Source organism: Balaenoptera ricei, chromosome 16 (assembly GCF_028023285.1).
Source record: "Balaenoptera ricei isolate mBalRic1 chromosome 16, mBalRic1.hap2, whole genome shotgun sequence".
Lineage (NCBI taxonomy): Eukaryota > Metazoa > Chordata > Mammalia > Artiodactyla > Balaenopteridae > Balaenoptera > Balaenoptera ricei.
Genome location: NC_082654.1, coordinates 46105911 through 46131491, shown reverse-complemented (window position 1 = coordinate 46131491; position 25581 = coordinate 46105911). Strand labels below are relative to the sequence as shown.

At 40.7% G+C, this 25581-nt stretch overlaps 1 protein-coding gene across 4 annotated transcripts; it reads left to right on the top strand.

Annotated features, from left to right (window-relative positions):
• The first annotated feature begins 6008 nt into the window (after positions 1–6008).
• On the top strand, positions 6009–10768 carry ZNF32 (zinc finger protein 32). Of its 4 annotated transcripts, none has more exons than XM_059900337.1 (3): positions 6009–6087; positions 8443–8582; positions 9787–10768. In XM_059900337.1, the coding sequence occupies exons 2-3, from the start codon at positions 8513–8515 to the stop codon at positions 10578–10580; spliced, it is 864 nt and encodes a 287-aa protein (XP_059756320.1). In that variant the 5' UTR covers positions 6009–6087; positions 8443–8512; the 3' UTR covers positions 10581–10768. The 4 variants fall into 4 exon arrangements, with proteins under 4 accessions (XP_059756320.1, XP_059756321.1, XP_059756319.1 ...); XM_059900338.1 differs by lacking the exon at positions 6009–6087 and adding an exon at positions 6230–6248; XM_059900336.1 differs by lacking the exon at positions 6009–6087 and adding an exon at positions 6368–6510.
• The last annotated feature ends 14813 nt before the right edge of the window (positions 10769–25581 follow it).

Below are 25581 nucleotides of genomic sequence, written 5' to 3'. Positions count from 1 at the left end.
TCATTGCCAATTAGGCCAATTGCAAAGCTGGGGGAATAGTCAACAAAACCACCCTCACTTCTGACATCAATTTCAAGTTTGGGGGTCTCCCCAAACCACCTTCAGCTTTGATAACTTGCTAGAAAGACTCACAGAACTCACTGAAAGCTGTTGTGCTCAGGGTTATGGTTTTTTACAGGGAAAGGATAGAGACTAAAATCAGCCACAGGAAGAGCTCATAGGGCAGAGTTGGGGGAAAGCACCAAACATGGAGCTTCTGGTTGTCCTCTCGCCATGGAGTCAGGTCAGCAATGCTTGCCAAATATTAATGTGTGATCATATGCACAGAGTATTGCCAACCAGGGAAGCTCCCTAGAGCCTTGGTGTCCAGAGTGTTTACTGGGCTCCATCACATAGACATGATTAATCACGCATGTGGCTGGACTTAGTCTCCAGTCTCCATCACCACTGGAGGTCGACTAGTAGATACCACATGACCCAAAGCCCCCACCCTACATCACACTGCTACTACCTGGAGTGTCCACATCCCAACCTAAGACTATCTAATGTGGCAGCCTGTACCCTAAATCACATTTTTAGACTATCCAGTATGACCCAAGGCCCCGGATGAAGATACTCCTATCAAGCATGACATTCCAAGGGCCGAGAGATCACCTCCCAGAAACCAAAGACAAATGTCAGACCTCTTTTGGGCAAGGGTAAATGATTTACTACACAGTAAAATCAGTTGTATGATTACTACAATTGTGTATTTTATATTTCAAAAAATGTGTCTGACTAATCCAAAACACTTTTGAAGCTTGTAAGGCCTTTACAACCATCAACTGTATTTTTTACATACTTTAAAATAAAAATCATTACTCTTTTTTTTTACTTCAGTTATACCAAATAAAAATAAAGCTAATGTTTAAGTTTTGCTTGGAAAGGAAAATGAATAAGAAGGAAAAAAGACAGTGAGGCAGACAGTTTGTATGTTCCTACATTTATCTTACATTTTAATATTATCATTACCAACAGATTTTATTTTTTTCTCTAAAATAAGGAAATGCCACAAATAGGAGGAATTTAAGGAGACACAACATCTATGTGTAATGTGGGATCCTGGACTGGATCCAGGAACAGAAAATGAACAGTAGGGGGAAAACTGATGAAATTTAAATAAGGTCAGTCACTTATTGTTAAGTTGTACCATTGCATATTACACCAGTGTTAATTTCCTGGTTTTGACTATCATATTATAATTCTGTGAGCTGTTAGTATTGGAAAAGCTGAGTGAAAGATGAATGTGAAAACTGTCTGTCTAGTTTTTGCAGCTTTTCTGTAAGTCTAAAATTATTTCAAAATAAAAAGTTAGAAGAAAAAGGTTTAAAATGATCTATCTCTGCTTATTCAAGGATTCTCTAAAACAATCATTTTAATCTTTTTGGAGGTTGACCAACTCTTTAATGAAAAGTATGTACTATCTGCCCTAAAAAGCCTCCAAGTCCACTTTTGCCATTTTGCATGTTCACAGACCCACATGGAGCCCATCCATGGGCCCCAGATGAAGAACCCTGGCTCGAAAGACCACAGCTCAGGACTTGGGTGTGGTAGTAAGTAACATCCAACAAATAACCTGAGCAGGAACAACTTCTAGCTCCCACCTGCAGTCACATTCATGCTTGGGACTTCCTACAAAATGGGAGGCCTTCCTACAAAATAGGCTGTGCTCCCCCATGACATTTCCTCAGAAGGTCATTATGAAAGGACAACACTCACCCACACAACAAAAGGCACCTCCTCTTTCTGGGCCAAGCAGCCCCTCCATATATCCTAAAGGGACCTTAAGGCAGCCCCACTAAATGATACTAAACAGAATAATCAGCTCTGGGCATGAGAAGCTCAGCAGGAAATGATGGCTGGGCCCATAGCCCTGGAAATAGAAGCAAATATATACTAAGTGCGGGGCATCAGTCCCCACCCCCCAAACTTTCCTTCCCATCTTCTGGTTTATAAGCAACTCCCTCAAGATGCTAAATGAAGAAAGGCACAGCTAGTTACATGGTAGAAATAAATGGCAAGAATTTAAAAATAGCTGAAGCCTGCATAAATAGATCCCTTAAGGATAAATAATTTATATTTGAATAGTTGAGGGAATTTTGAGGTTACACAAGCTAAGACGCATACACTAGGCATTATTAAGCCCAAATTATTAGTATCCTGAATTTATAAATCAGGTAAGAATAGTGAGATCAAACACAAGACATAATTGTGCAAAGAGACAGAAATAGCTGCAGAGAACAGGACTGGCTTGTCCAAGGAGAGGCCAAGATGACTTCCAGCCCTGAGAAATAGCTGGCAAGTCAAGAGACACTTGTAGGCTCTAGCCGAGGGATCAACAACCTTTCCAGAGAATTGCACTAAAGCACAGACCCCTTTCTTTCTGGTAGGTCCAGCTACTCGAGCATGGCCACTGAGCAGGAGGGGCCTGAAAGAAAGCCAGCTTTCTCCCAAGCACTGGCCTCCATGTTGGACATAGTACAATGTTTTTGAGGGATGGGAAGACTGGTTAGTTCAGTGAATGTACAGAGTAGTGGGATGGGATGGGGGTTCATAAAACACAGTTCTTAAGAGATGACTAAAGGGGCTTGCATTTCTGATGGGAGGAGTAAACACAGACTTGAGGCATAATGGAAATTATTCTGATAAACTCTTCCAGGAGGGCAGATCCTCATTCTACCACTCTAGATCCAAAGACTCTGTTGAGATTATGGCAGAAAATGAAGCCCTTGAGCATCATGCCATCTCATGCAAGCTTCTGGGGCAGCCCCTCCCTTCAAAGGAACCAAGAGTCCTTTCCAAGTCAGTAATTCACTTTAGAATTTACTGCAGAATTCTGCAGCTTTCATTCCACATTTAGGATTCAGTTACCTCATTTTTTCTTTTCCTGAGGAAAAAAACTGTGGAAGTCAAATGTACATTTTTAGGACTTTTTGAAACATATTAGCAAATGTCTAATCAGAATGACTGTCTCAATTTACACATGGATGAAAACGTCCATTTCCCTAGTCCCCATTGCAATATTTTGCCATTCACTAGCTAGGGAAAAATTTTCTTTGTTTCAATTAGCACTTTTAAAAAATTAGTGAGTCTAAGCACTTTTCCTTAATTCTGTTTTTTGTGTGTGTGAGTTGCTATCCTTTGCCAAATTTCCACTGAAACATTTTCTTTCTCTTATTGATTTGTACGGTCTCTTTAAATATGACAAATATTAATATTTTCCTAGCTTGTCATGTGTTAACTTCATTTAATGGTGTTTTTGACACAGAAGTATTGGATTTTAATGCAATCAAATCCAGCAATCTTATTCTTTATTGTTTCTGCCTTTGTTACCATGGTTAGGAAAACCTTTCCTAGGCCAAAATTATAAAATTATTAAACCATACGTTCTTCTGGGCCTTTTATGGATCTGGGTTTTACCTTTTACATGTAATCCACCTGGAGGCTATCTTGGCATAGGAGTTAGGTAAACATTTACCTTTATTTTTTTGCCAAATGGTTCACTTTTTGTCATAACAAGTTATTGAATTATCTATCCTTCTGTGATGTTCTGAAATGCATGTGAAGTAAAGTATTAGTTCTTTGGCAATTTTTCAAATTGACATTCCTGACACCCTCGCCCAGCTCCCCTCCTTCCTGCTGAGTGTGTGTTAAGATGCAGGCAGTGGTTGAGGACTGGGCCCCACGTGGGATCTGGGTAAAGACTGCTAAGTGTCTGTCAAGGGAGGGGTGGGTGGGTCTCATCTGGGTCTCATCAACTCCATTCCTAACCGCTTTCTCCTCCACTTTCCATTCAATGTGTCCACTTTCCTGAGACACCTTAAGATTTATTGAAATAGGTGACAACATTCCCCCTTTACAGTTACCTTCTCCCACCAAAGCTTTGTCTTCTACTTTCACAATGGGATCTGAAACGTCCTAACAACCACAGCTGATCCTGATCCCAACAGAACTGATAAGACTTCTAGGTGCATGGTGTTGTTTATCAGCAGGGGAAATGACTTCGGGCCCTGGGGTGACACACTCAGCCTTACTGACACAGCCTTGGGAGAGAAGGGAGCAGAGGTACTCGTACAGCACCACCCAATCAGGTGCAAGGACTGGCCCTTGCTTGGTGCCACCTGGGCTTTGAAAATTGTCTGTGGCTACTGTAAAAGGAAAGAAAGAGCAGTGACTGTGCCCGTCCCTTAACGCCCTACCCCTTTCTCTTTCTGACTCTGGAACAAATAATGAAGGAGGCACCACAGGGAGCCCTGCATTTGTGCTGAGGGGCCTTTCAGGAGTGGGGCCTTCAGGGCAGTTTCCCCTGCACACTCAGGGACTTCTCTGTGAGACAGCTGTTGGCCCAGGTTTTGAGGAAGAGCGTTCATTTTGCCTTCTCAACTAGACTGTCAGCTCCCTTTCTAGGAGAAGAGAGTGTATCTTGTTGACATTTGTGTCCCCAAAACCCAGCACAGTATCTGACATTTCAAATGGGCTCAGGACATAAAGGTTCAACAAACTTAAGTACTGATGTGTTGTTGGTAATAGTAATAACAGACACTTAGGAATCAACTTATAACTTACACTTTGTACACTGTGTGAAATTAAATGTTTTGTTTTGTTTTGTTTAACAGGTGGCTTTGGTGTAGAGGACAAGGACATAGCAAGCGGAAACATTCCTTGTGAAACTCCTCATTCAGTAGGATAGACTAGTCTCTGAGTGGGAGCTCTGGAGCAGGGAGCCTGGAGAGAAGTACACTGAGGAGAGCTCCAGGATGAAGGAAAACAAAGGTGATTCAAGGGGGAGGAAGCCCAAGAAGCCTAAGCCCCCAGGAACTTTAATGCCAGTCTTCCCTGACCAAATTCCCTGTCAGAGGCCAGGATCCTATAAAAATGCATTTGAAGGTGGCTTGAGGCATTTAGAGAGCCTTTAACTCATGGATGCTCTAAATCAACCTTTGTCCCCTCCCAGCATCATACAACAGGGCCAAGGATTTGACTGCCTGTGCTTCAGTGGCTCTTCAGAGAAGCCCCATGAAAAACAGCTCTTGCCCCCTGAACTGAGCGATTTTCAGGGCTTACAATTTCTCAATGCTTCAGACACACAGTCAGTTAAGAAAAAAATCTAATTTATTACCCTAGAAAATACTGTTTTCTCTCCATAATTCATGGAGTACATACAGAACGATTTTTTTCTGGGTTCACTCACATACCTGCCTTTGCTCTGAAGCAACAGGATAGCGGGGTGGCCTGGCCTGGACCCTGGACCCTTCAAGAAGCCTTCACCTGGCCCCTGTAGCTGTCACCTGAGCCTATCCTGGGCTCTCCACCAGGTAAGAAGCCTGTCCAGAATCCTGTAGCTAGTCAATTTGCTTGTTGGCTCCAGCCTGTTGTGATGGAGCCAGCAAGCAAATTCAGGACAATTCCAAACCTGATCTCTTACCCATTATTTAGGGTGCAAATTCTTACTGACGGGATCGGTAGGGCATAACTCTCCTCTCCAAGCTCTCGAAATTTTCCTGTGGTGTTCCAAGTCCTCTTTACCCACAGACTTCGCTTGAAATATTTGCTCCTTGTCTCAGAACTCTAATTACACATTTAGTCACTGCTCATGCAGCGGCTCAACGCAAAACCCCTAAACACCCGCGGGTTTATCAACTCATTTCTTCCCAACACTTTGCTTCAGAAACCTGGATTCCCCATTTCCTGGCTCAGCGGACGGCTTCATCAACCTGCCATCCCACGCGTGGCTAATCTGAGTGGCCTTTTGGTGCTCTCGGCCCCCGCCCTACATCCGCTAACAAGTCGGCGTCTCTGGCTCGGGGCCAAACAGGAGGGACCCGAGCGCCCAGCGCGCACCGGGACCCGCAGAGCCCGAGCGGCCGATCGCATCGCCGAACTACGTCTCCCACAGTGCTCGGGGAAGCCGGGGCCGCCGAGGCGCGGCCCATCCCCTCGCTCAGGCTCACGCGGAGCCTCCTGGGAGTTGTAGTCCGGGCCGCTCGCGCCGGCGCTGCTGAGGGCTCGTTGTCGGCCTTTGTCTGTCTGCGGGCGCGCGCCGCTGCGGTGAGTGAGGCCGCCGCCCGGGTCCGTACGCCCGGGCGAGGCGGGGCCCCGCCTGCAGGCCGCGGTCCCCGAGCCCCCTGCGGCCCTGAGCAGGCCTGGCCAGCTTGGACTCCCCAGGGCAGCCAGCTGAGAGGGGAGAGGTCTGCGGCCCGCAGGAAAAGGTCCAGCTGGACCAGAGAAAGGGGTGCTGAGGCCCAGCGCGCAGAGCCGGCCCGGGGGGGTTTGGGGGTGGGGGCAGACCTGAGGCGGGAAGGGAGAGTCTGTCGGGAGGAGCAGGGGTCCCTCCGCCGCAGAGCACGGCCGGGTGTGGGGCAAGGCCCTGCACCCCGAGACGCGGGAGGGGGAGACCACAGGCAGGTGTGTCCCGGGGCCCGCAGGGAGGGTTTCAGAAGATGGACAGGAGAAAAGTGCAGTCTCTCTGAGGTGGGTGAAAGGGAGAAAGGACAAACTTCGTTGGGTGGAGAATAGGAAAGGACAAAGTGGATTCAGGTGTGCAGAGAAAATAATCACCCCTCCCCAGAATCTCCTAATCCTGAAACTATCCCTCAAGAAAGCAACTATCCTAATCCTCTACTGAGGACTCTCAACTTTAGGCCTTAAATCTGTAGGTCATGTCAGAGGCCCTTCACATTTGGTTCTTTTATTCTCCCAAGAGCTACTTGATAATACAGTGTTATCAGACTATTTAGTAAGTGAGGAAATAGGGTCAGGGCTGTTTGGTTACTTGCCCAGTGCCATTTAAGGGGAGAGAAGGGTAATCCAAGTCTCTCATGGCCTAATTCTGAGCTCTTTCCACAGGATATAATGGCCTTTCTCATAGGAAAAGTAATATTTTCTACTATAAAGTGACTTCCTCCAAAACCTTCAGGAAATTGATTCCTCAGACTTATGGAATCTAGGGAGAAAAATACAACAATTTCCCTTTATTAATCAAGGAGGTTCCTGAGACACAGCTGAGCTGTTTCTTGTTGAATATCTCACATGTGGAGAGGCACAGCTGTAAGTGCTGCCCACATGTTCTGACCAAACTATTTGCTGGACTAACCAGAGACAGTCCAACCTCAGGTAGCAGGTACCCATATACTTTCCACTGACTCTTGGTGGATGTGCGGTTGAGCAGTAACACCTTCCACTTCCAAGTGAACGGTGTTGTAGTGTCCTGACACTCTGATAGGGCATCGCTTTGTGGCTTGTACTGCACATTGGAGCTGAGTCCTCCAAATAAAGAGTTTAAATGCCTCTCCAGTCATCACAACATGTAGCAGAAAGGGCAGTTGTCAAGAAGACCAGGTGTTTGGGTTAACAAAGGATTGTAGTATCACACTATTTCATTAAATCAGGAGGCCAGCATTTTCATGGGACATAGTAGAGGGAAACAAAAGTTATACATTGAACCACTGCATAAATAAAGTGTAAGTATTCAGTAATTAGCGTCCTGAAATAAGAAGAATATCCCCCCCAAAATACAAAAGGATAATATGGAACAAGAGGATTCCTAGGATCTGGAAGAATAGTAAGGTCTGGTCAAGCTCTCTTCCATTCTATTTCATTTTATAAGAGTTCTCACCAGCTTTTTAGTGATGAGGAAGTAGAGAATTGTCTGGACATAGGCTTTGGATCCAAAAAGTCTTGGATTTGAGCCTTTGCCTCACCTTGACTCCTTACTGGCTCTGGGAATAGGGGCAAGTTACTTACCCTAATCGGTGTGCCTTGGGCTTGGTTTTGGAGTCTGAAGTAGGTCTTCTTTTTTCCAAGAATTGGCAAGTATTTATACTTCCTCAGAACTGGTATTCTCATACCTTGAAGAGTCTGGAGCCTCCTAAGAAGTGCCAAAAGGAAATATGAAATCTCTTGTTCTGTCCTAATAACCTAGAGGGGACTGGAGAGGAGAGCTGGAGCCATTTCAATCATAGAACCAATCATGAAGGCTGAAATTTTTTTTATATTCTGAATTCCTTTGGAGCCTTGGAGGATAAAATAGCAGGCTGTTAGGTGGGGGAAGGAAGTGGACGATTCCAGTCACATGCTAAGGCTAAGCTAAGGTACAAATAGGACGGACCATTATCCTGGCACTGGCAAGAAGAGATACTTGTTTGCTTTATGTCTTCCCTGCTTTCCCACCTCCTGCTTCCTCCTGGACTCATTTATAAGTGGTCATGGTACCTTTTGGCTCATTTTGCAGTTACATTGTAGGTGACTGACATTACATCAAGCAATCAAGATTTCCTCCATTCACTCATACCCCAAACTGGAGCTCCTGTTGACTTTATTCTCCTCACTTATCAATTCTCCTGTCCTTTCCTGTTTGTTTTTGTTGTTCTGTTTTGTTTTTGTTTGTTTGTTTTTCCCTCCCAGGTACTCAAGAACAGCCCATGGAAGAATCATATGGAGAGGTGGTGATTAAGGTCATACAGCAGGAGTGGACATGTTTGGATTTCCAACAGCTACTCTGCTGGACTGTCATGGAAGATATGCCCAGAATGTAGCATTTTTCAGTGAGTCAGTTGATTGCTGGCATGCCCTCAACTCACAATAATCGGTGTCCCTGTTCTCAGCACTAGTCAACAGGCTGAGGATGCAGAGAAGACGTTCCTTTGGTGGAGCTCACCGTTTCTAGGGATTACAGGGAAAGCCTACAAACCGGAGTTAGAAATAGTAGAAACAGAACAGAACAGTCTTGATATGGAGGTAGTCTCTGAGAGAATGAATGAGCAGTTTTAAATCTCAGCACAATCATTGAATAACAAGTTGAAATCTCCCTAGGATGACTCCAAGAAAACTATTATTAGTGATGAATGGACCCATATTTAAAGTGCAGTAGAAGGCTCATATGCAGGGCAATACTGGACAGTACTGTCAATATCTGCATAGGAAGTGTTGAGAATAACTTCCAAACCAAAATAGACTTCAGTTCCACCATAGCTTAGCAGATTGAAATAGCATGGATTTTAAAGGGAAAAATTCCTTGGATCAGATTCTATGATAACCCTGACTCGATCTGTGGTATCAGACAAGTTATTTAACTTTCTTGAGCTCCAGCCTCTTCATCTGTAAAATGGGACAATAAGCTCTATCTTGCAGGGTGCAGGGATTAGAATTAATAGATGTAAAGTACCAAGGATTCTGCTACATATATTCTGATATCATGGAGCTTACTCCACTGTTAGGAGAGCAGACTAGAGCAGAAGTGGATTTCTCATGAAACTAATGAAACAAAGTTCAGGATCTTTCCCTTACACTGGTCTCTTCAAGGCCTTGTCCCTACTTTTATACTGTTTCTTAATGGAATCCGTCCAAAATTTTAAAGCTTTAGGCCCTACACAACCTGGATCCACACCTGTTTTGGTGTCAGAACTTTGGTATGGCACTAAATTTGATCGTAAATAGTTTTCTTAATTTTTCTGAGCCTGTTTTCGTATCTGTAAAATGGAAATAACCATGTCTATACACAATACTATTTGGGAGGCTAAATTAAACTAAATTTAGAGGCAGTACACTGCTATGGAGCATGCCTGAATCCCAAGTCTATGCTTACCTAGCTGCACAATCTTTGACAACCTCCCTATACTTTCACTTCCTTAACTGTAGCAATAGACTGTTTTCAGGATTAAATTATCTATGCAAAGTTTATAGTATAATATCTGGCACATTATAAGCACTCAAAGCATTGTTTCTTTTTTCCCTGTTCTTCTCACTCAGCATATTGGTGCCTCTTACATGACTTCCCTCTCATTTTACCAGATGTGATGACAGAAGCCCACCACAAATATGATCACTCTGAGGCCACAGGATCCTCAAGCTGGGATTTCCAAAATTCTTTCAGAAGAGAGAAGCTGGAACAAAAATCCCCAGATTCTAAGACACTACAGGAAGATTCACCTGGAGTGAGGCAGAGGGTCTATGAGTGCCAAGAATGTGGAAAATCCTTCAGGCAAAAGGGTAGTCTAACGTTACATGAGAGAATCCACACTGGTCAGAAGCCCTTTGAGTGTACTCACTGTGGAAAAAGCTTTAGGGCCAAAGGCAATCTTGTTACACATCAACGAATACACACAGGAGAGAAGCCCTATCAGTGCAAGGAGTGTGGGAAAAGCTTTAGTCAGCGAGGTAGTCTGGCCGTTCACGAAAGACTCCACACTGGACAGAAACCCTATGAGTGTGCTATCTGTCAGAGAAGCTTCAGGAATCAAAGTAACCTCGCTGTTCACAGAAGAGTTCATAGTGGTGAGAAGCCCTACAGATGTGATCAGTGTGGAAAAGCCTTCAGTCAGAAAGGAAGCTTAATTGTTCATATCAGAGTCCACACAGGCCTGAAACCCTATGCCTGCACACAATGCAGGAAGAGTTTCCACACCAGAGGGAATTGTATTCTGCATGGCAAAATCCACACAGGAGAGACACCCTATCTGTGTGGCCAGTGTGGGAAAAGCTTCACTCAGAGAGGGAGTCTGGCTGTGCACCAGCGAAGCTGCTCACAAAGGCTCACCCTATAACCACTCTCATCAAAGGAAGTTCTCTTTGTGAATTAACAGCATAAAATCCCCTGAGATTAAACAACCTATTCAATTTTACGGAATGAATGGAGACTCCTTCAGAAAGACCATCATTGGGTAGAGCAAACTGACTTTTCTCCCTTCCCCCAAATGAATATGAAAAATAAATGTCTTGTTTATTATCGTTATCACGTATGATTCATAATTTGTCCACTTATTTTGACCTAATTTCCCAAGGTACCTCCATTAATCTAGTACACAATTGGAGATTTATGTAGCAGATACAGATTTTAAATTTGCAATTGACACCATCAGCCTGTTTAAAAAAGTCAGCCCCTTACCAATCCCAAGATTATTTTCTTCTCTACATATTCAAATTAATCTTGTTTTGCATTCAAGACCACTGGGCAGAATTCATGAGGCAAATCTAATAATCCTCATATTGAATATTATCTGAATGGTAGTCTCAACAGCATATTCTAACAAATCACGCATGTTCATAGCAGAGGCCCTAGCCTTTCCTTACAAAAATAGGATATTTTCCAAGCCTGGACTGTGGTTTACTTCAGTCTTCCACTCCTAACTGGGATAGAGATAACTTGTCTATAGCCAAAGAGCAGACAACTATCTACAATAGTTGACACAATGACTCTCACTCCCTTTTGGCAACAGTAACAATATCTCAGAGTTAGAGTCACCTAGTAAGGGCATAAGTGTCCTCATTACTGAGCTCAAATTTGTAGTCAATTATGAAGTTCCAGTCCTCCAACAACACAATCCTCTTCCTCCTACACAGACACATGCATGCACACACAGAAGAAATTTGGAAAGTAATTGTTTTTTACCTCTAGTAGATGAGATTTGAGGAATAGTGGAGAGGAGAAGTTGGTTTTGAGAGGGAATTTCCAATTTTTTTAACTTTAGCCATCTCTAAATTTTCATTCTTAGCTTTTATGTAATTAAAATGATGAATGATGTAGATAGAGTGGTTTTCTTGATATGATACCATTCCATTCTTTCTTTACCCTATAAGCTGTAGGCTCCTATAGACTATAGGCTCCCTCTAGTAGATCCTATAGGCTGTAGGCTCCTTAATCCAAGAAGCTTAACAGAAAATCTTGAGAGAGAGGTAAATTTTACCAAAGATCTTTGGGCATAGAAACACTTTAGAAACACTATGAGTTTGAATATTAATACAGTAATACTCCTAAAGATACCCTGATAATTTTTTTTTATAAATTTATTTATTAGTTTGTTCTTTAGTTTTGGCTGAGTTGGGTCTTCAGTGCTGCACCCGGGCTTCCTCTAGTTGCAGCAAGTGGGGGTACTCGTTGTTGTGATATGTGGGCTTCTGATTGTGGTGGCTTCTCTTGTTGCGGAGCACGGGCTCTAGGCACGTGAGCTCAGTAGTTGTGGTTTGTGGGCTCTAGAGCGCAGGCTCAGTAGTTGTGGCACACGGGCTTAGTTGCTCCACAGCATGTGGGATCTTCCCCGACCAGGGATTGAACCCATGTCCCCTGCATTGGCAGGTGGATTCTTAACCACTGCACCACCAGGGAAGCCCTACCCTGATAATATTTGAAGATGCATACCAGAATGTTCATGTCATCCTCATTTATAATAGTCATAAACTGGAAATAACCCAAATGTCCAATAACAGGCAAGGTAATAAACTGTGGTAGAGTCATATAATAAAATACAACTCAGCAATAAAAAATAACAACTGATACATGCAATAACCTGGATGAATTTCAAGATTTGTGTTGAGTGAAAGAACCCAAACACACACACACACACACACACACACACACACACACACATACACACACAAATATAGTACATAATTCCATTTATGTAACTTCACAGAACAGGAAAAACCAATCTGCGGTAAATGACATCAAACAGTGGTTGCCTCTATGGAACAGGCGGGAGGGGACTGACTTGAAAGAAGCACAAGGAAACTTTACAGAGAGAAAAAATGTTCTCTTCCTTTCTTCAGATGGTAGATGCATGGGTCTATGCAACTGTCAAAACTGATTAAACTCAACACTTAAAATCTATGCTTGTTATATGTAAAGTACATTTTATATATAAAGTATAGTATATGCAAAGTTTAAATAACAATGAGGTAGTTTTAAAATATTGCCCACAAGTTCTTTGACACTCATCATGTGTTCTATGTCACCTCCCCTTGAATCTGGGTAGGCTTGTGTCTGCTTCAAACAATGAAACATGGTAGAAGTGATGCTACATGACTTCCAAGAATAGGTCTAAAAAACATTTTAAAAGTCTGAAAAGTTTCTTCATGATTCTCAGGACACTTGCCCTGGAGAAAACCAGCTGCCAAGTAAAAAATCCAACTATCTCAAGGCCACTCTGCTGGACAAACAGCATGTAAGTGCTCCAGTTGACAGGTTCACCTGAGCTCCCAACAGATAGCATCAACTCTCAGCCATATGAGTGAACCATTGTAGATGCATAGCCCAGTAGAACCTTCAGATAACTGTAGCCCCAGATGACATCTGATGAAAACTATGAGAAACCCACAAATTAGAACTGCCTTCCCAAATTCCTAACACACAAAATCATGAGAGAAGTTAAAGGTTATGACTTTATACTATTAAATTTTCAGGTTGCTTGCTATACAACAGTATTAGTTAAAATATATATATATTTTAAGGATAAGCTATTTTCAAAAATAAATGAGGGGCTTCCTTGGTGGCACAGTGGTTGAGAATCTGCCTGCCAATGCAGGGGACACGGGTTCGAGCCCTGGTCTGGGAAGATCCCACATGCCGCGGAGCGACTAGGCCCGTGAGCCACAATTACTGAGCCTGCGTGTCTGGAGCCTGTGCTGCGCGACAAGAGAGGTCGCGATAGTGAGAGGCCCACGCACCGCGATGAAGAGTGGCCCCCACTTGCCGCAACTAGAGAAAGCCCTCGCACAGAAACGAAGACCCAACGCAGCCATAAATAAATAAATAAATAAATAAAATTTTAAAAAAATAAATAAATAAATAAATGAAAAATCTGGGGAGCAACTTGATATTAACTCTGAATAAATAGAAACAGGAAATTAGGATTTATGGTTCACAAGAAAGCTTAAGGTATAAAAATAAACATTTCCTTTGACAAAATAGGAGGCAAGGTATAGATTAGTTAAGCCGGATGCAATCCAAGTTACAAAATAAAGTAGATGTGGGTCTCCATCAGTCCTGGAGTATGAGAAATGTGTGTGTGTGTGTGTGTGTGTGTATCTTAGAATCCTGGTTCTGCGGAATAGAATCCGTAAATAAAGAACAAATAGATCAGAAAATATAAAGTATCTTTAAAAATATAATTCCTATTTTCTATATGTATATTATTAAATTTCTTTAAAGATTGTTCGCTGCTTATATTAAAATAATAACAAAAGAGAGTTCTGGTTCCAGATGGCAAAGTAGGAAGGTCCTGAACTCACTTCCTCCCATGGACACACAGAATCTACATCTACATATAGAACAATTTCCTCGGGGGGTGGTGGGGTACCTAAAAACTAGCTGAGCAACTCCTACACACTGGGCAAATGAAAAAAAACAATAACCAAAAAAACACACTGAAGCAGGTAGAAGAGGCTGAGACACAATCTCACCATAAATCCCCTGCCAGCAAGGCAACCCGCAATTGGGAGTGAACTCAAAACCCGGAGCTTCTCCCTGAGGAGTGAAGGGCTTGAACCCCACATCAGGCACCCCAACATTTAAGACCTGCACCTGAGAGACAAACCCCCTAAAACATCTAGCTTTGAAAACCAATAGAGCTTGCATTCATGAGACCCACGAGGCTATAAAGAAATGAGAAATTAAAAAAAAAAAAAAAAAAGAAATGAGAAATGGCTCTTAAACGGCTCACATGCTCAGATTGATTCACACCAGGGTCCAGCACAGAAGCAGCCAACTGAGAGGTGCCCAGATTTTATGTGAAAGAGGCATATTTGCTTATGTTAAAGTGTCACCCTAAGGAGCAGGCATCTAACTTAATACACATATAGGAGCCTACTGGGGTGCTCTCAGGGATGGAAGCTGGCAGGTGCCATCTTCGTGCTCTCCCTCTGCCATGCTCCAGCTCACCGGTAACTCCTGAAAAGGAACGTATACCCTCCTCTGGAACACCAATTCTTCCAGCTGAGGCCCATGGGACAAATCTAGGTTGCCTGGTTCTGGTGACAAATGGGGCTTGCACTTCAGGGTCCCACGGGTCTCCAACCAAAGAAGAAAGATTTCTTAAGCAGCTACCACCCCCAGAGCACAAGAGGCAACAGACCAAGGTACCCAGTCTTTCTATGAAAGAGGCATATTAGCTTATCTTCATAGCTGTGGCCTGAGTGGCAAACTTCTATCTAAACACACATGTAAGGGCAAACTTTAATCCTCTCCAGAGACCTCAGAGGTCAGGCACTATTTTTATGCTCTCCCTCTGCCATAATCCACAGTGCCAGTGTCTTCTGGAGAGGAGCCTATACATGTGTCTGATACCCCAATTTATGCGGGTGCTACCCAGGGGACATTCCTTGATCACCTTGCTCTGGTGGCCAGCAGGGCTTTGTTCATGGGTCCCAGGTGACTGTAACAAATGGAGAGACAATTATTGGCCAGCTACCATCCCCAAAGCACTGCACAGAAAGCAGACTAAAAAACACACCCCAGTCTTTCTGTGAAAGAGGCCGATATGCTTGAGCTTCAGCCTGAGGTGCAGGTTTCTGTTTGGCACACATTCAAGGATGGAGGCCAAAGGACGCCATGTTTGTGCTCTACCTCTGCCCTGCTATAGGTTGCTGTATCTCCCAGAAAGGAACTTGTACATTCATCTAGCACTCCAACTTTTGAGACTGTTGCAAAGGGGACAACTCTAAATTGTCTGGCTATAATGGGCAGGCAGTCCCAAAAGACTGTATATAGTTGTATACTTTAAAAGCTGCTGTCTAAGAGTCTAACTTCTAATCAGCTTGCATGTAGGAGCTAACTGAGATCCTCCCCTTTGGAACACTGACAGGTAATGTCACATCCTCTACTACTGAGAGCCACTAAAAGTAAAGTCTGCTTAGAGAATCACAAAAGTTGGAGAAAAAACCAATAGCTAAGGCAGGGTTGAACAATAAAATGCACCTACTACACAAGGCCTTCAAGACTGGGAGAGATAGCTGTTTTATCTAATACATAGAAAGTAACACAGACACTCAAAGAAGGAGAGGAATATGTTCCAAATGAAAAAAAAAAGATAAAACTTCAGAAAAAGTCCTTAATGAAATGGAGACAAGGGATTTACCTGATTAAGAGCTCAAAATAATGGTCATAAGGATATAAAGATGTTCACTGAACTTGAAAGAAGAACAAATAAACACAGTGAGAATTTCAACAGAGAGGTAAAAAAAACATAAGTATCAAATAGAAGTTACAGAGCTAAAGAATATAGTAATTGAACTAAAAAATACACTAGAGGGGTTCAACAGCAGACTAAATGAAGCAGAAGAAAGGATCAGTGAACTTGAAGACAGGACAATGCAACTCACCCAATCAGAGCAGGAAAAAAAAAAAAGAATAAATAAAAGGGAAGATAGCTTAAGGGACTTATGAGACAACATCAAGTGAACCAACATTCACACTGTAGGGGTCCTAGAAGGAGAAGAGAGAAAGAAAGGGGCAGAAAAATTATTTGAAGATACAATGGCTGAACACATTCCTAACCTAAGGAAGGAACAGATAACCATATTCAGGAAGTCCAGAGAGTTCCAAATAAGATGCACCAAAAGAGACACACACAAAGATACATTAAAATTTAAATGTCAAAAGTTAAAGACAAGGAGAGAATCTTAAAAGCAGCAAGAACAAAATGACTTGGTACATACAAAGGACCCCCCATAATACTATGAGCAGATTTTTCAGCAGAGACTTTGAAGGCAGAAGGGAATGGCATAATATATTTAAAGTCTGGAAAAGAAACTGCCAACTGAGGATACCCTAAGTTGCAATGTTGTCTTTCAGAATTGAGGAGCGATAAAGAGTTTTCCAGACAAGCAAAAGCTAAAGGAGTGCATAACCACTGAACTGGCCTTACAAGAAATGTTAAAGGGACTTCTTTAAGCTAAAAAGAAAGGGTGCTAATTAGTACAGGAAAACATATGAAAATATAAATCTCAATGATAAAGGTAAATATATAGTAAAATGTAGAATAATCAAATGCTATCCATTAATCACTTAGAAAGTTAGTATAAAGGTTAAAAGACAAAAATAGCAAAAATAACTATAACTACAACAATTAGTTAAGAAATATACAGATTTAAAAATTTAAATATGACATCAAAAACAAAATGGGGCTGGGGAGAGTAAAAATGCAGAGCTTCAGAATGCATTCAAACATAAATTGTTATCGACTTAGAATAGACTGTTATAAATAAAAGTTGTTATATATAAGCCTCGTAGTAACCATAAAACAAAAAACTATAGTAGTACACAAAAGATAAATGAAAGGAATCTAAACATACCACTAAAGAAAATAATCAGATCACAAAGGAAGAGAGCAAGAGAAGAAGAAAGAAAAACAAATTACAAAACAGCCAGAAAATAATTAACAAAATGGCAGTAAGTACATACTTATCATTAATTACTTTAAACACAAATGGACTAAATTTGCCAATGAAAAGACACAGAGTGACTAAATGGATTTTTTTTAAAAAGACCTATGATATACTGCCAACAAGAGACTCACATCACACTGAAGATCAAAGGATAGAAAAAGATATTCCATGCAAATGGAAACCAAAAGAAAGCTGGGGTAGCTATATTATATAACACAAAACAGACTTGACTGTAATAAGAGACAAAGAAGGGCATTACATAGTGGTAAAGGGATCAATTCACAAGACAATATAACATCTGTAAATATTTATGTACCCAACATAGGAGCACCTAAAATATATAAAGCAAATATTAACTGATCTAAAAGGAGAAAGAAACAGCAGTACAATAACAGTAGGAGGCTTTAATATCCCACCATCATCAATGGATAGGTCATCCAGACAGAAAATCAATAAGGAAGCATCAGCCTTAAATGACACATTAGACCAAATGAACTTGACATATATAGACATATATAGAACATGCCATCCAACAGCAACGAAATACACATTCTTCTCAAACGCACATGAAACTCTCCAGGACAGATCACATGTTAGACCACAAAACAAGTCCTAATAAATTGTAAAAGACTCAAATGTCAATCATCTTTTCCAATCACAATGGTATGGAACAAAAACAAACAAAAAAATCAGCTACAAAAATAAAACTGGAAAATTCACAAATATCTCTTGATTAAACAACATCTACTGAGTGAAATCAACATCATTAATCATATTAACAAATAAAACATAAAAATTATAGGATCATCTCAGATGCAGAAAAAGCATTTGACAAAATTCAACATCCTTTTATGATAAAAACTCTACAAAGTGGGTATAGAGGGAACAGAGTTCAGCATAATAAAGACCATATATGAAAGTCCACAGTTAACATCATACTCAATGGTGAAGAACTGAAAGCTTTTCCTCTAAGATCAAGAACAAGACAAGGGTGCTCACTCTCACCATCCTTATTTAACATACTGGAAGTCCTAGCCAGAGAAATTAGGCAAGAAAAATAAATAACAGGCATCTAAATGTGAAAGGAAGGAAGAAAACTGTAACTACTTACAGATGACATAATATTATATGTAGAAAACCCTAAATACTCCACCAAAAAACGTTAGAATTAATTTAAAAATTCAGTAAAGTTGCAGGATACAAAATCAATATACAAAAAATCTGTTGCACTTCTGTACACTAATAATAAACTATCAGAGAAATTAAGAAAATAACCCATTTACAATTGCATAAAAAAAAATACCAAGGAATAAATTTCACCAAGGTGGTGAAAAAACTATACCATGAAAACCATAACACTTTGATGAAAGAAACTGAAGACAAAACAAATAAATGAAAAAATACATCATGCTCATAGATTGGAAGAATTAATATTGGTAAAAGAGCCATGTTACCCCAAGCAATGTACAGATTCAATGCAATCCCTATCAAAATTCCAATGGCATTTTTCACAAAAATAGTACAAACAATCCTAAAATCTATATTGAACCACAAAAGACCCCAACTAGCCAAAGCAATCTTGAGAAGAACACCAAAGCTGGAGGCACCACATTCTCTGATTTCAAACTATATTTTAAAGCTATAGTAATCAATGATATAGATGAAAATACTATACAATAAAAACAGACACATCAATCAATGGAACAGAATAGAGAATCCAGAGATAAACCCACACATGTGGTCAACTAATTTATGACAAAGGAGCCAGGAATAACATACAATGGGGATAAGAAAGTCTATTCAATAAATGCTGCTGGCAAACTGGACAACCACATGCAAAACAATAAAACTGGACCACTAGATTATACCACTCACAAAAATTTAATTCAAAATAGATGAAAGAATTGAACTTAAGACCTGAAATTATAAAATTCCTAGAAGAAAACATAGGTGGTAAGCTCCTGACATTGGTCCTGGGGATGATTTTTTTGGATCTGACACCAAAAACAAAGGCAACAAAAGCAAAAATAAACAAGTGGGACTACATCAAAATAAAAAGTTTCTGCACAGCAAAGGAAACCATCAACAAAGTGAAAAGTCAACCTACTGAACAGGAAAAGATATTTTCAAACTATATATCTGATAAGGAGTTAATATCCAAAATATATAAAGAACTCATACAACTCAACAGCAAAAAAAAAAAAAAATCCAACTTAAAAATGGGCAAAGGATCTGAATAGACTTTTTCCCAGAAGACATACAGATGGCCAACAGGAACATGAAAAGGTGTTCAACATCACTAATCATCAGGGAAATGCAAATCAAAACCACAATGAGATATCACTTCATGCCTCTTAGAATGGCTATTATCAAAAAGGCAGGAAATGACAAGTGTTGACAAGCATGTGGAGAAAAGGGAACCCTCATACATTGTTGGTGGGAATGTAAATTGGTGCAACCACTATGGAAAACAGTATGGAGATTCCTCAAAAAAATAAGAATGGAACTACCATATGATCCAGCTATTTCACGTTTGGTTATTTACCCAAAGAACATGAAAATACTAATTCAGAAAGATATATGCACCCCTATGTTCATCACAGCATTATATTACAATAGCCAAGATATGGAAAAAACCTAAGTTCCATCAACAGATGAATGGATGAAGATATGGTATATATGAACAATGGAATACTATTCAGTCATTTAAAAAAAGATGAAATCTTGCGATTTGCAACATGGATGGACCTTGAGAGTATTATGCTAGGTGAAATAAGCCAGACGAAGTAAGGCAAATACTGTATAATTTCACTCATATTATGGAATATAGAAAATGAACAAACAAACAAACAAAACGAACAAACCAAACCAAACAAAAATAAACATATAGATGCCAAGAACAGAGTAGTGGTTATCAGAGGGGAAGGAATGGGAGGAGAGGGCTAAATGGGTAAGGGAGGGGCAACTTGATGATGACAGATGGAAACTAAATTTTTGGTGGTGAGCATGCTGCAATGTACACAGAAGTGGAAATGTAATGTTGTATACATGAAATATACAGTGTTATAAACCAATATTACCTAAAAGAAATAAAAATATTTTTTCTCGAGAAAATCAGGTAAACATGAGTAAGGACTGGGTACTAAAAGATGCCAAAGTGTAAAGAAAGTAGAAATAGAACTACCATACAACAAAGGAACTCCACTTCTGGATATTTAACCAAGAAAAACAAAACCACTTACTTGAAAAGATATATGCATTCCTATGTTCATTGCAGCAGTATTTAAAATAGTCAAAATATGGAAACAACTTAAATGTCCATTAATAGATGAATGGATAAAGAAGATGTGATACACACACACACACACACGTATACACAATGGAATATTATTCAGCCATAAAAAAGAATCACGACTTGACATTTGTGACAACATGGATGAACCTAAAGAATATTATGCTAAAAATAAAACAAGTCAGATAGAAAAAAAAATTACCAAATGATTTCACTTATATATGGCATCTAAAACACAAAATAAATGAACAAACAAAACAAAACAGAAACAAACAAAAAAAACCTGGTGGTTGCCAGAGGGGAGAAAATTGGGGAGTGAGCAAAATAGATGAAGGGGATTGAGGGGTACAAACTTCCAGTTATAAAATAAATAAGCCATGGGAATGTAATGTACAGCATAGGAAATATAGTCAATAATATTGTAAAAACTTGTATACCTACAGATGATAATTAGACTTATCGTGATGATCAATCAAAATGTTTCTAGACAACTAGGGCACCTACCAGGCGCTGGTGGGGGACCAGACACATAAGGGGACAGGAGGAACCCCCAAGTGATCACCTAGGACGTGGGAGGAGGAAGGGGGAAGGGGAAATGGAGGCCAGACAGGACGGGTGCCCTTGAGGGGCGGCTGGGGGAGAGGAGGGGTTCCCACGCTAGGGAGGGGCCCACCCATGGTGAGAAGATCAGCAGGAATGAAGAGAGACCCTCGGGGGATAGGAGGATCCAGAACGGGCCAGCATTTCCCCTCCCACTCGGGGCCCAGGAGCCTGCTGAGGCACCCTCTGGCAGCACCAAGCCTAGGCCCTGCCCCCCGCCTAAGTCCCGCCCCCCACAGCCAAGGCCTCTTCTGCCTTTTATTTTTTTTTGCTGTTGTGGTTCAGTTTTACCTTATTTCATTTATATTTTTATCTTTTCTAATAAATATTTTATATTTCTAACTTTATTTTTTATTCTTTGTTATTCTTCTGCTCTTTTTTGTTTGTTCCCTCCCTTTTTTTTTCCACACCATGTGACTTGCAGGATCTTGGCTCCCAGGCCGGGGGTCACGTCTGAGCTCCTGTGGTGGGAGTGTTGAGTCCAAACCGCTGGACTAACAGAGAATCTCAGACCCCAGGGAATATTAACCGGAGTGAGGTCTCCCAGAGGTCCTCATCTCAGCACCAAGACCCAGGTTTACCTAACTGCCTGCAAACTCCAGTGCTGGATGCCTCAGGCCAAACAACCTCTAAGACAGGAACACAGACCCACCCATTAAAAAAAAAAAATTAAGATGACAAAAAAATATGTTACAAATGAAGGCGCAAGGTAAAAACCTATAAGACCAAATAAATGAAGAGGAAATAGGCAACCTACCTGAAAACGAATTCAGAGTAATGATAGTAAAGATGATCCAAAATCTCAGAAATAAAATGGAGGCACGGAGGGAGAAAATACAAGAAATGTTTGAGAAAGACCTAGAAGAACTAAAGAACAAACAAACAGTAATGAACAACACAAAAACTGAAATGAAAAATATTCTAGAAGTAATCAATAACAGACTAACTGAGGCAGAAGAACGAATAAGTAAGCTGGAAGACAGAATGGTGGAAATAACTTCCAAGGAGCAGAATTAAGAAAAAAGAATGAAAAGAATTGAGGACAGTCCCAGAGACCTCTGGGACATCATTAAATGCACAAACATTCAAATTATAGGGGTCACAAAAGAAAAGAAAGAGAAAGGACCTGAAAAAATATTTGAAGAGATTATAGTCAAAAACTTCCCTATCATGGGAAAGGAAACAGCCACCCAAGTCCAGGAATCGCAGAGAGTCCCATACAGGATAAACCCTAGGAGAAACACACCAAGACACATATTAATCAAACTAACAAATTTAAATTCAAAGGAAAAATATTAAAAGCAGCAAGGAAAAAGTGACAAATAAGATACAAGGGAATCCGCATAAGGTTATCAGCTGATTTTTCAGCAGAAACTCTGCAGGACAGAGGGAGTGGCAGGATATATTTAAAGTGATGAAAGGGAAAAACCTGCAACCAAGATTACTCTATCCACTAAGGATCTCATTCAGATTTGACAAAGAAATACAGACAAGCGAAAGCTAAGAGAATTCAGCACCACCAACTCAGCCTTATAACAAATGCTAAAGGAACTTCTCTAGGCAGGAAACACAAGAGAAGAAAAAGACCCAAAAAAACAAACCTAAAACAATTAAGAATATGGTAACAGGAACATACATATCGATAATCACCTTGAAAGTAAACAGATTAAATGCTCCAGGCAAAAGACACAGACTGGCTGAATGGATACAAAAACAAGACCCATATATATGCTGTCTACAAGAGACCCACTTCAGACCTAGGGACACATACAGACTGAAAGTGAGGAGATGGAAAAAGATATTCCATACAAATGGAAATCAAAAGAAAGCTGGAGTGGCAATAAAATAGACTTTAAAATAAAGAATGTTACAAGAGACAAGGAAGGACACTACATAATGATCAAGGGATCAATCCAAAAAAGAAGATATAACACTTATAAATACTTATGCACCCAACATAGGAGTACCTCAATATATAAGGCAAATGCTAGCTGCCATAAAAGGGGAAATCAACATTAACACAATAATAGTGGGGGAGGGGTTAACACCCCACTTATACCAATGGACAGATCATCAAGACAGAAAATAAATAAGGAAATACAAGCTTTAAATGAGACAATAGGCCACATAGATTTAACTGATATTAATAGGACATTCCACCTGAAAGTGGCAGAATACACTTTCTTCTCAAGTGCACACAGAACTATCTCCAAGATAGATCACATTTTGGGTCACAAATCAAGCATTAGAAAATTTAAGAAACGTGAAATCATATCAACCATCTTTTCTGACCACAACGCTATGAGATTAGAAATCAATTACAGGAAAAAAAATCTGTAAAAACACAAACACATGGAGGCTAAACAGTGCTGTGCGAAATAACCAAGAGATCACTGAAGAAATCAGAGGAAATAAAAAATACATAGAAACAAATGACACTGAAAACATGACGACCCAAAACCTATGGGACACAGCAAAAGCAGTTCTAAGAGGGAAGTTCAGAGCAATTCAATCTCACCTCAAGAAACAAGAAAAATCTCAAATAAAAAATCTAACCTTATACCTAAAGCAACTAGAGAAAGAAGAACAAAGAAACCCCAAAGTTAGTAGAAGGAAAGAAATCATAAAGATCAGGGCAGAAATAAATGAACTACAAACGAAGAAAACAATAGCAAAGATCAATAAAACTAAAAGTTGGTTCTTTCAGAAGATAAACAAAATTGACAAACCTTTAGCCAGACTCATCAAGAAAAAAAGGGGGGCTTTCCTGGTGGCGCAGTGGTTGGGAGTCTGCCTGCCAATGTAGGAACACGGGTTCAAGCCCTGGTCTGGGAAGATCCCACGTGCCGCGGAGCAACTAGGCGCGTGAGCCACAATTACTGAGCCTGCGCATCTGGAGCCTGTGTGCTCCACAACAAGAGAGGCCGCGATAATGAGAGGCCCGCGCAACATGATGAAGATGCTTGCCACAACTGGAGAAAGCCCTCACACAGAAACGAAGACCCAACACACCCATAAATAGATAAATAAATTTAAAAAAGGAAAAGAAAAAAAAAGGGAGAGGACTGAAATCAGTAAAATTAGAAATGAAAAAGAGGAAATTACAACTGACACCGCAGAAATACAAAGCATTATAAGAGACTACTACAAGCAACTATATGCCAATAAAATGAACAACCTGGAAGAAATGGACAAATTCTTGCAAAGGTACAACCATCCAAGACTGAACCAGGAAGAAACAGAAAATATAAGCAGACCACTCACAAGCAATGAAATTGAAAATGAAATTAAAAATATTCCAACAAACAAAAGTCCGGGACCAGATGGCTTCAGAGGTGAATTCTTTTTTTTTTTTAATTTATTTTATTTATTCATTTTTTTGGGCTGCGTTGGGTCTTCGTTGCTGCGCGTGGGCTTTCTCTAGTTGAGGCAAGCAGGGGCTACTCTTCATTGCGGTGCGCGGGCTTCTCACTGTGGTGGCTTCTCTTGTTGCGGAGCACAGGCTCTAGGCACGCGGGCTTCAGTAGTTGTAGCACGCGGGCTCAGTAGTTGTGGCTCGCAGGCTCTAGAGCACAGGGTCAGTAGTTGTGGCACATGGGCTTAGCTGCTCCGCGGCAAGTGGGATCTTCCCAGACCAGGGCTTGAACCCATTTTCCCTGCATTGGCAGGCAGACTCTTAACCATTGCACCACCAGGGAAGCCCCAGAGGCGAATTCTATCAAACATTTAGAGAAGAGCTAACACCCATCCTTCTCAAACTCTTCCAAAAAATTTCAGATGGTGGAACACTTCCAAACTTGTTCTATGAGGCCACCATCACCCTAATACCAAAACCAGACAAAGATATCACAAAAAAAAGAAAATTACTGACCATTATCATTGATGAACATAGACTCAAAAATCCTCAACAAAATACTAGCAAACAGAATCCAACACATGGATCATACACCATGATCATGTGGGATTGATCCCAGGGATGCAAGGATTCTTCAATATACGCAAATCAATCAATGTGATATACCATATTAACAAATTAAAAACTAAAAACCGGGACTTCCCTGGTGGTCCAGTGGTTAAGACTCCGCACTTCCAATGCAGGGGGCCCAGGTTTGATCCCTGGTCAGGGAACTAAACCCCATATGCCCCAACTAAAACCCCACACAGCCAAATAAAAAATAAAATAAAACATTTTTTAAAAAAATAAATATAAAAAATAAAAACCATATGATCATCTCAATAGATGCAGAAAAAGCTTTTGACAAAATTCAACACCTATTTATGATAAAAACTCTCCAGAAAGTGGGCATAGAGGGAACCTACCTCAACATAATAAAGGCCATATATGACAAACCCACAGCAAACATTATTCTCAATTCTCAGGGAAAAAGTTAAAGCATTTCTACTAAGATCAGGAATAAGACGAGGATATCCACTCTTGCACTATTATTCAACGTAGTTTTGGAAGTCCTAGCCATGGCAATGAGAGAAGAAAAAGA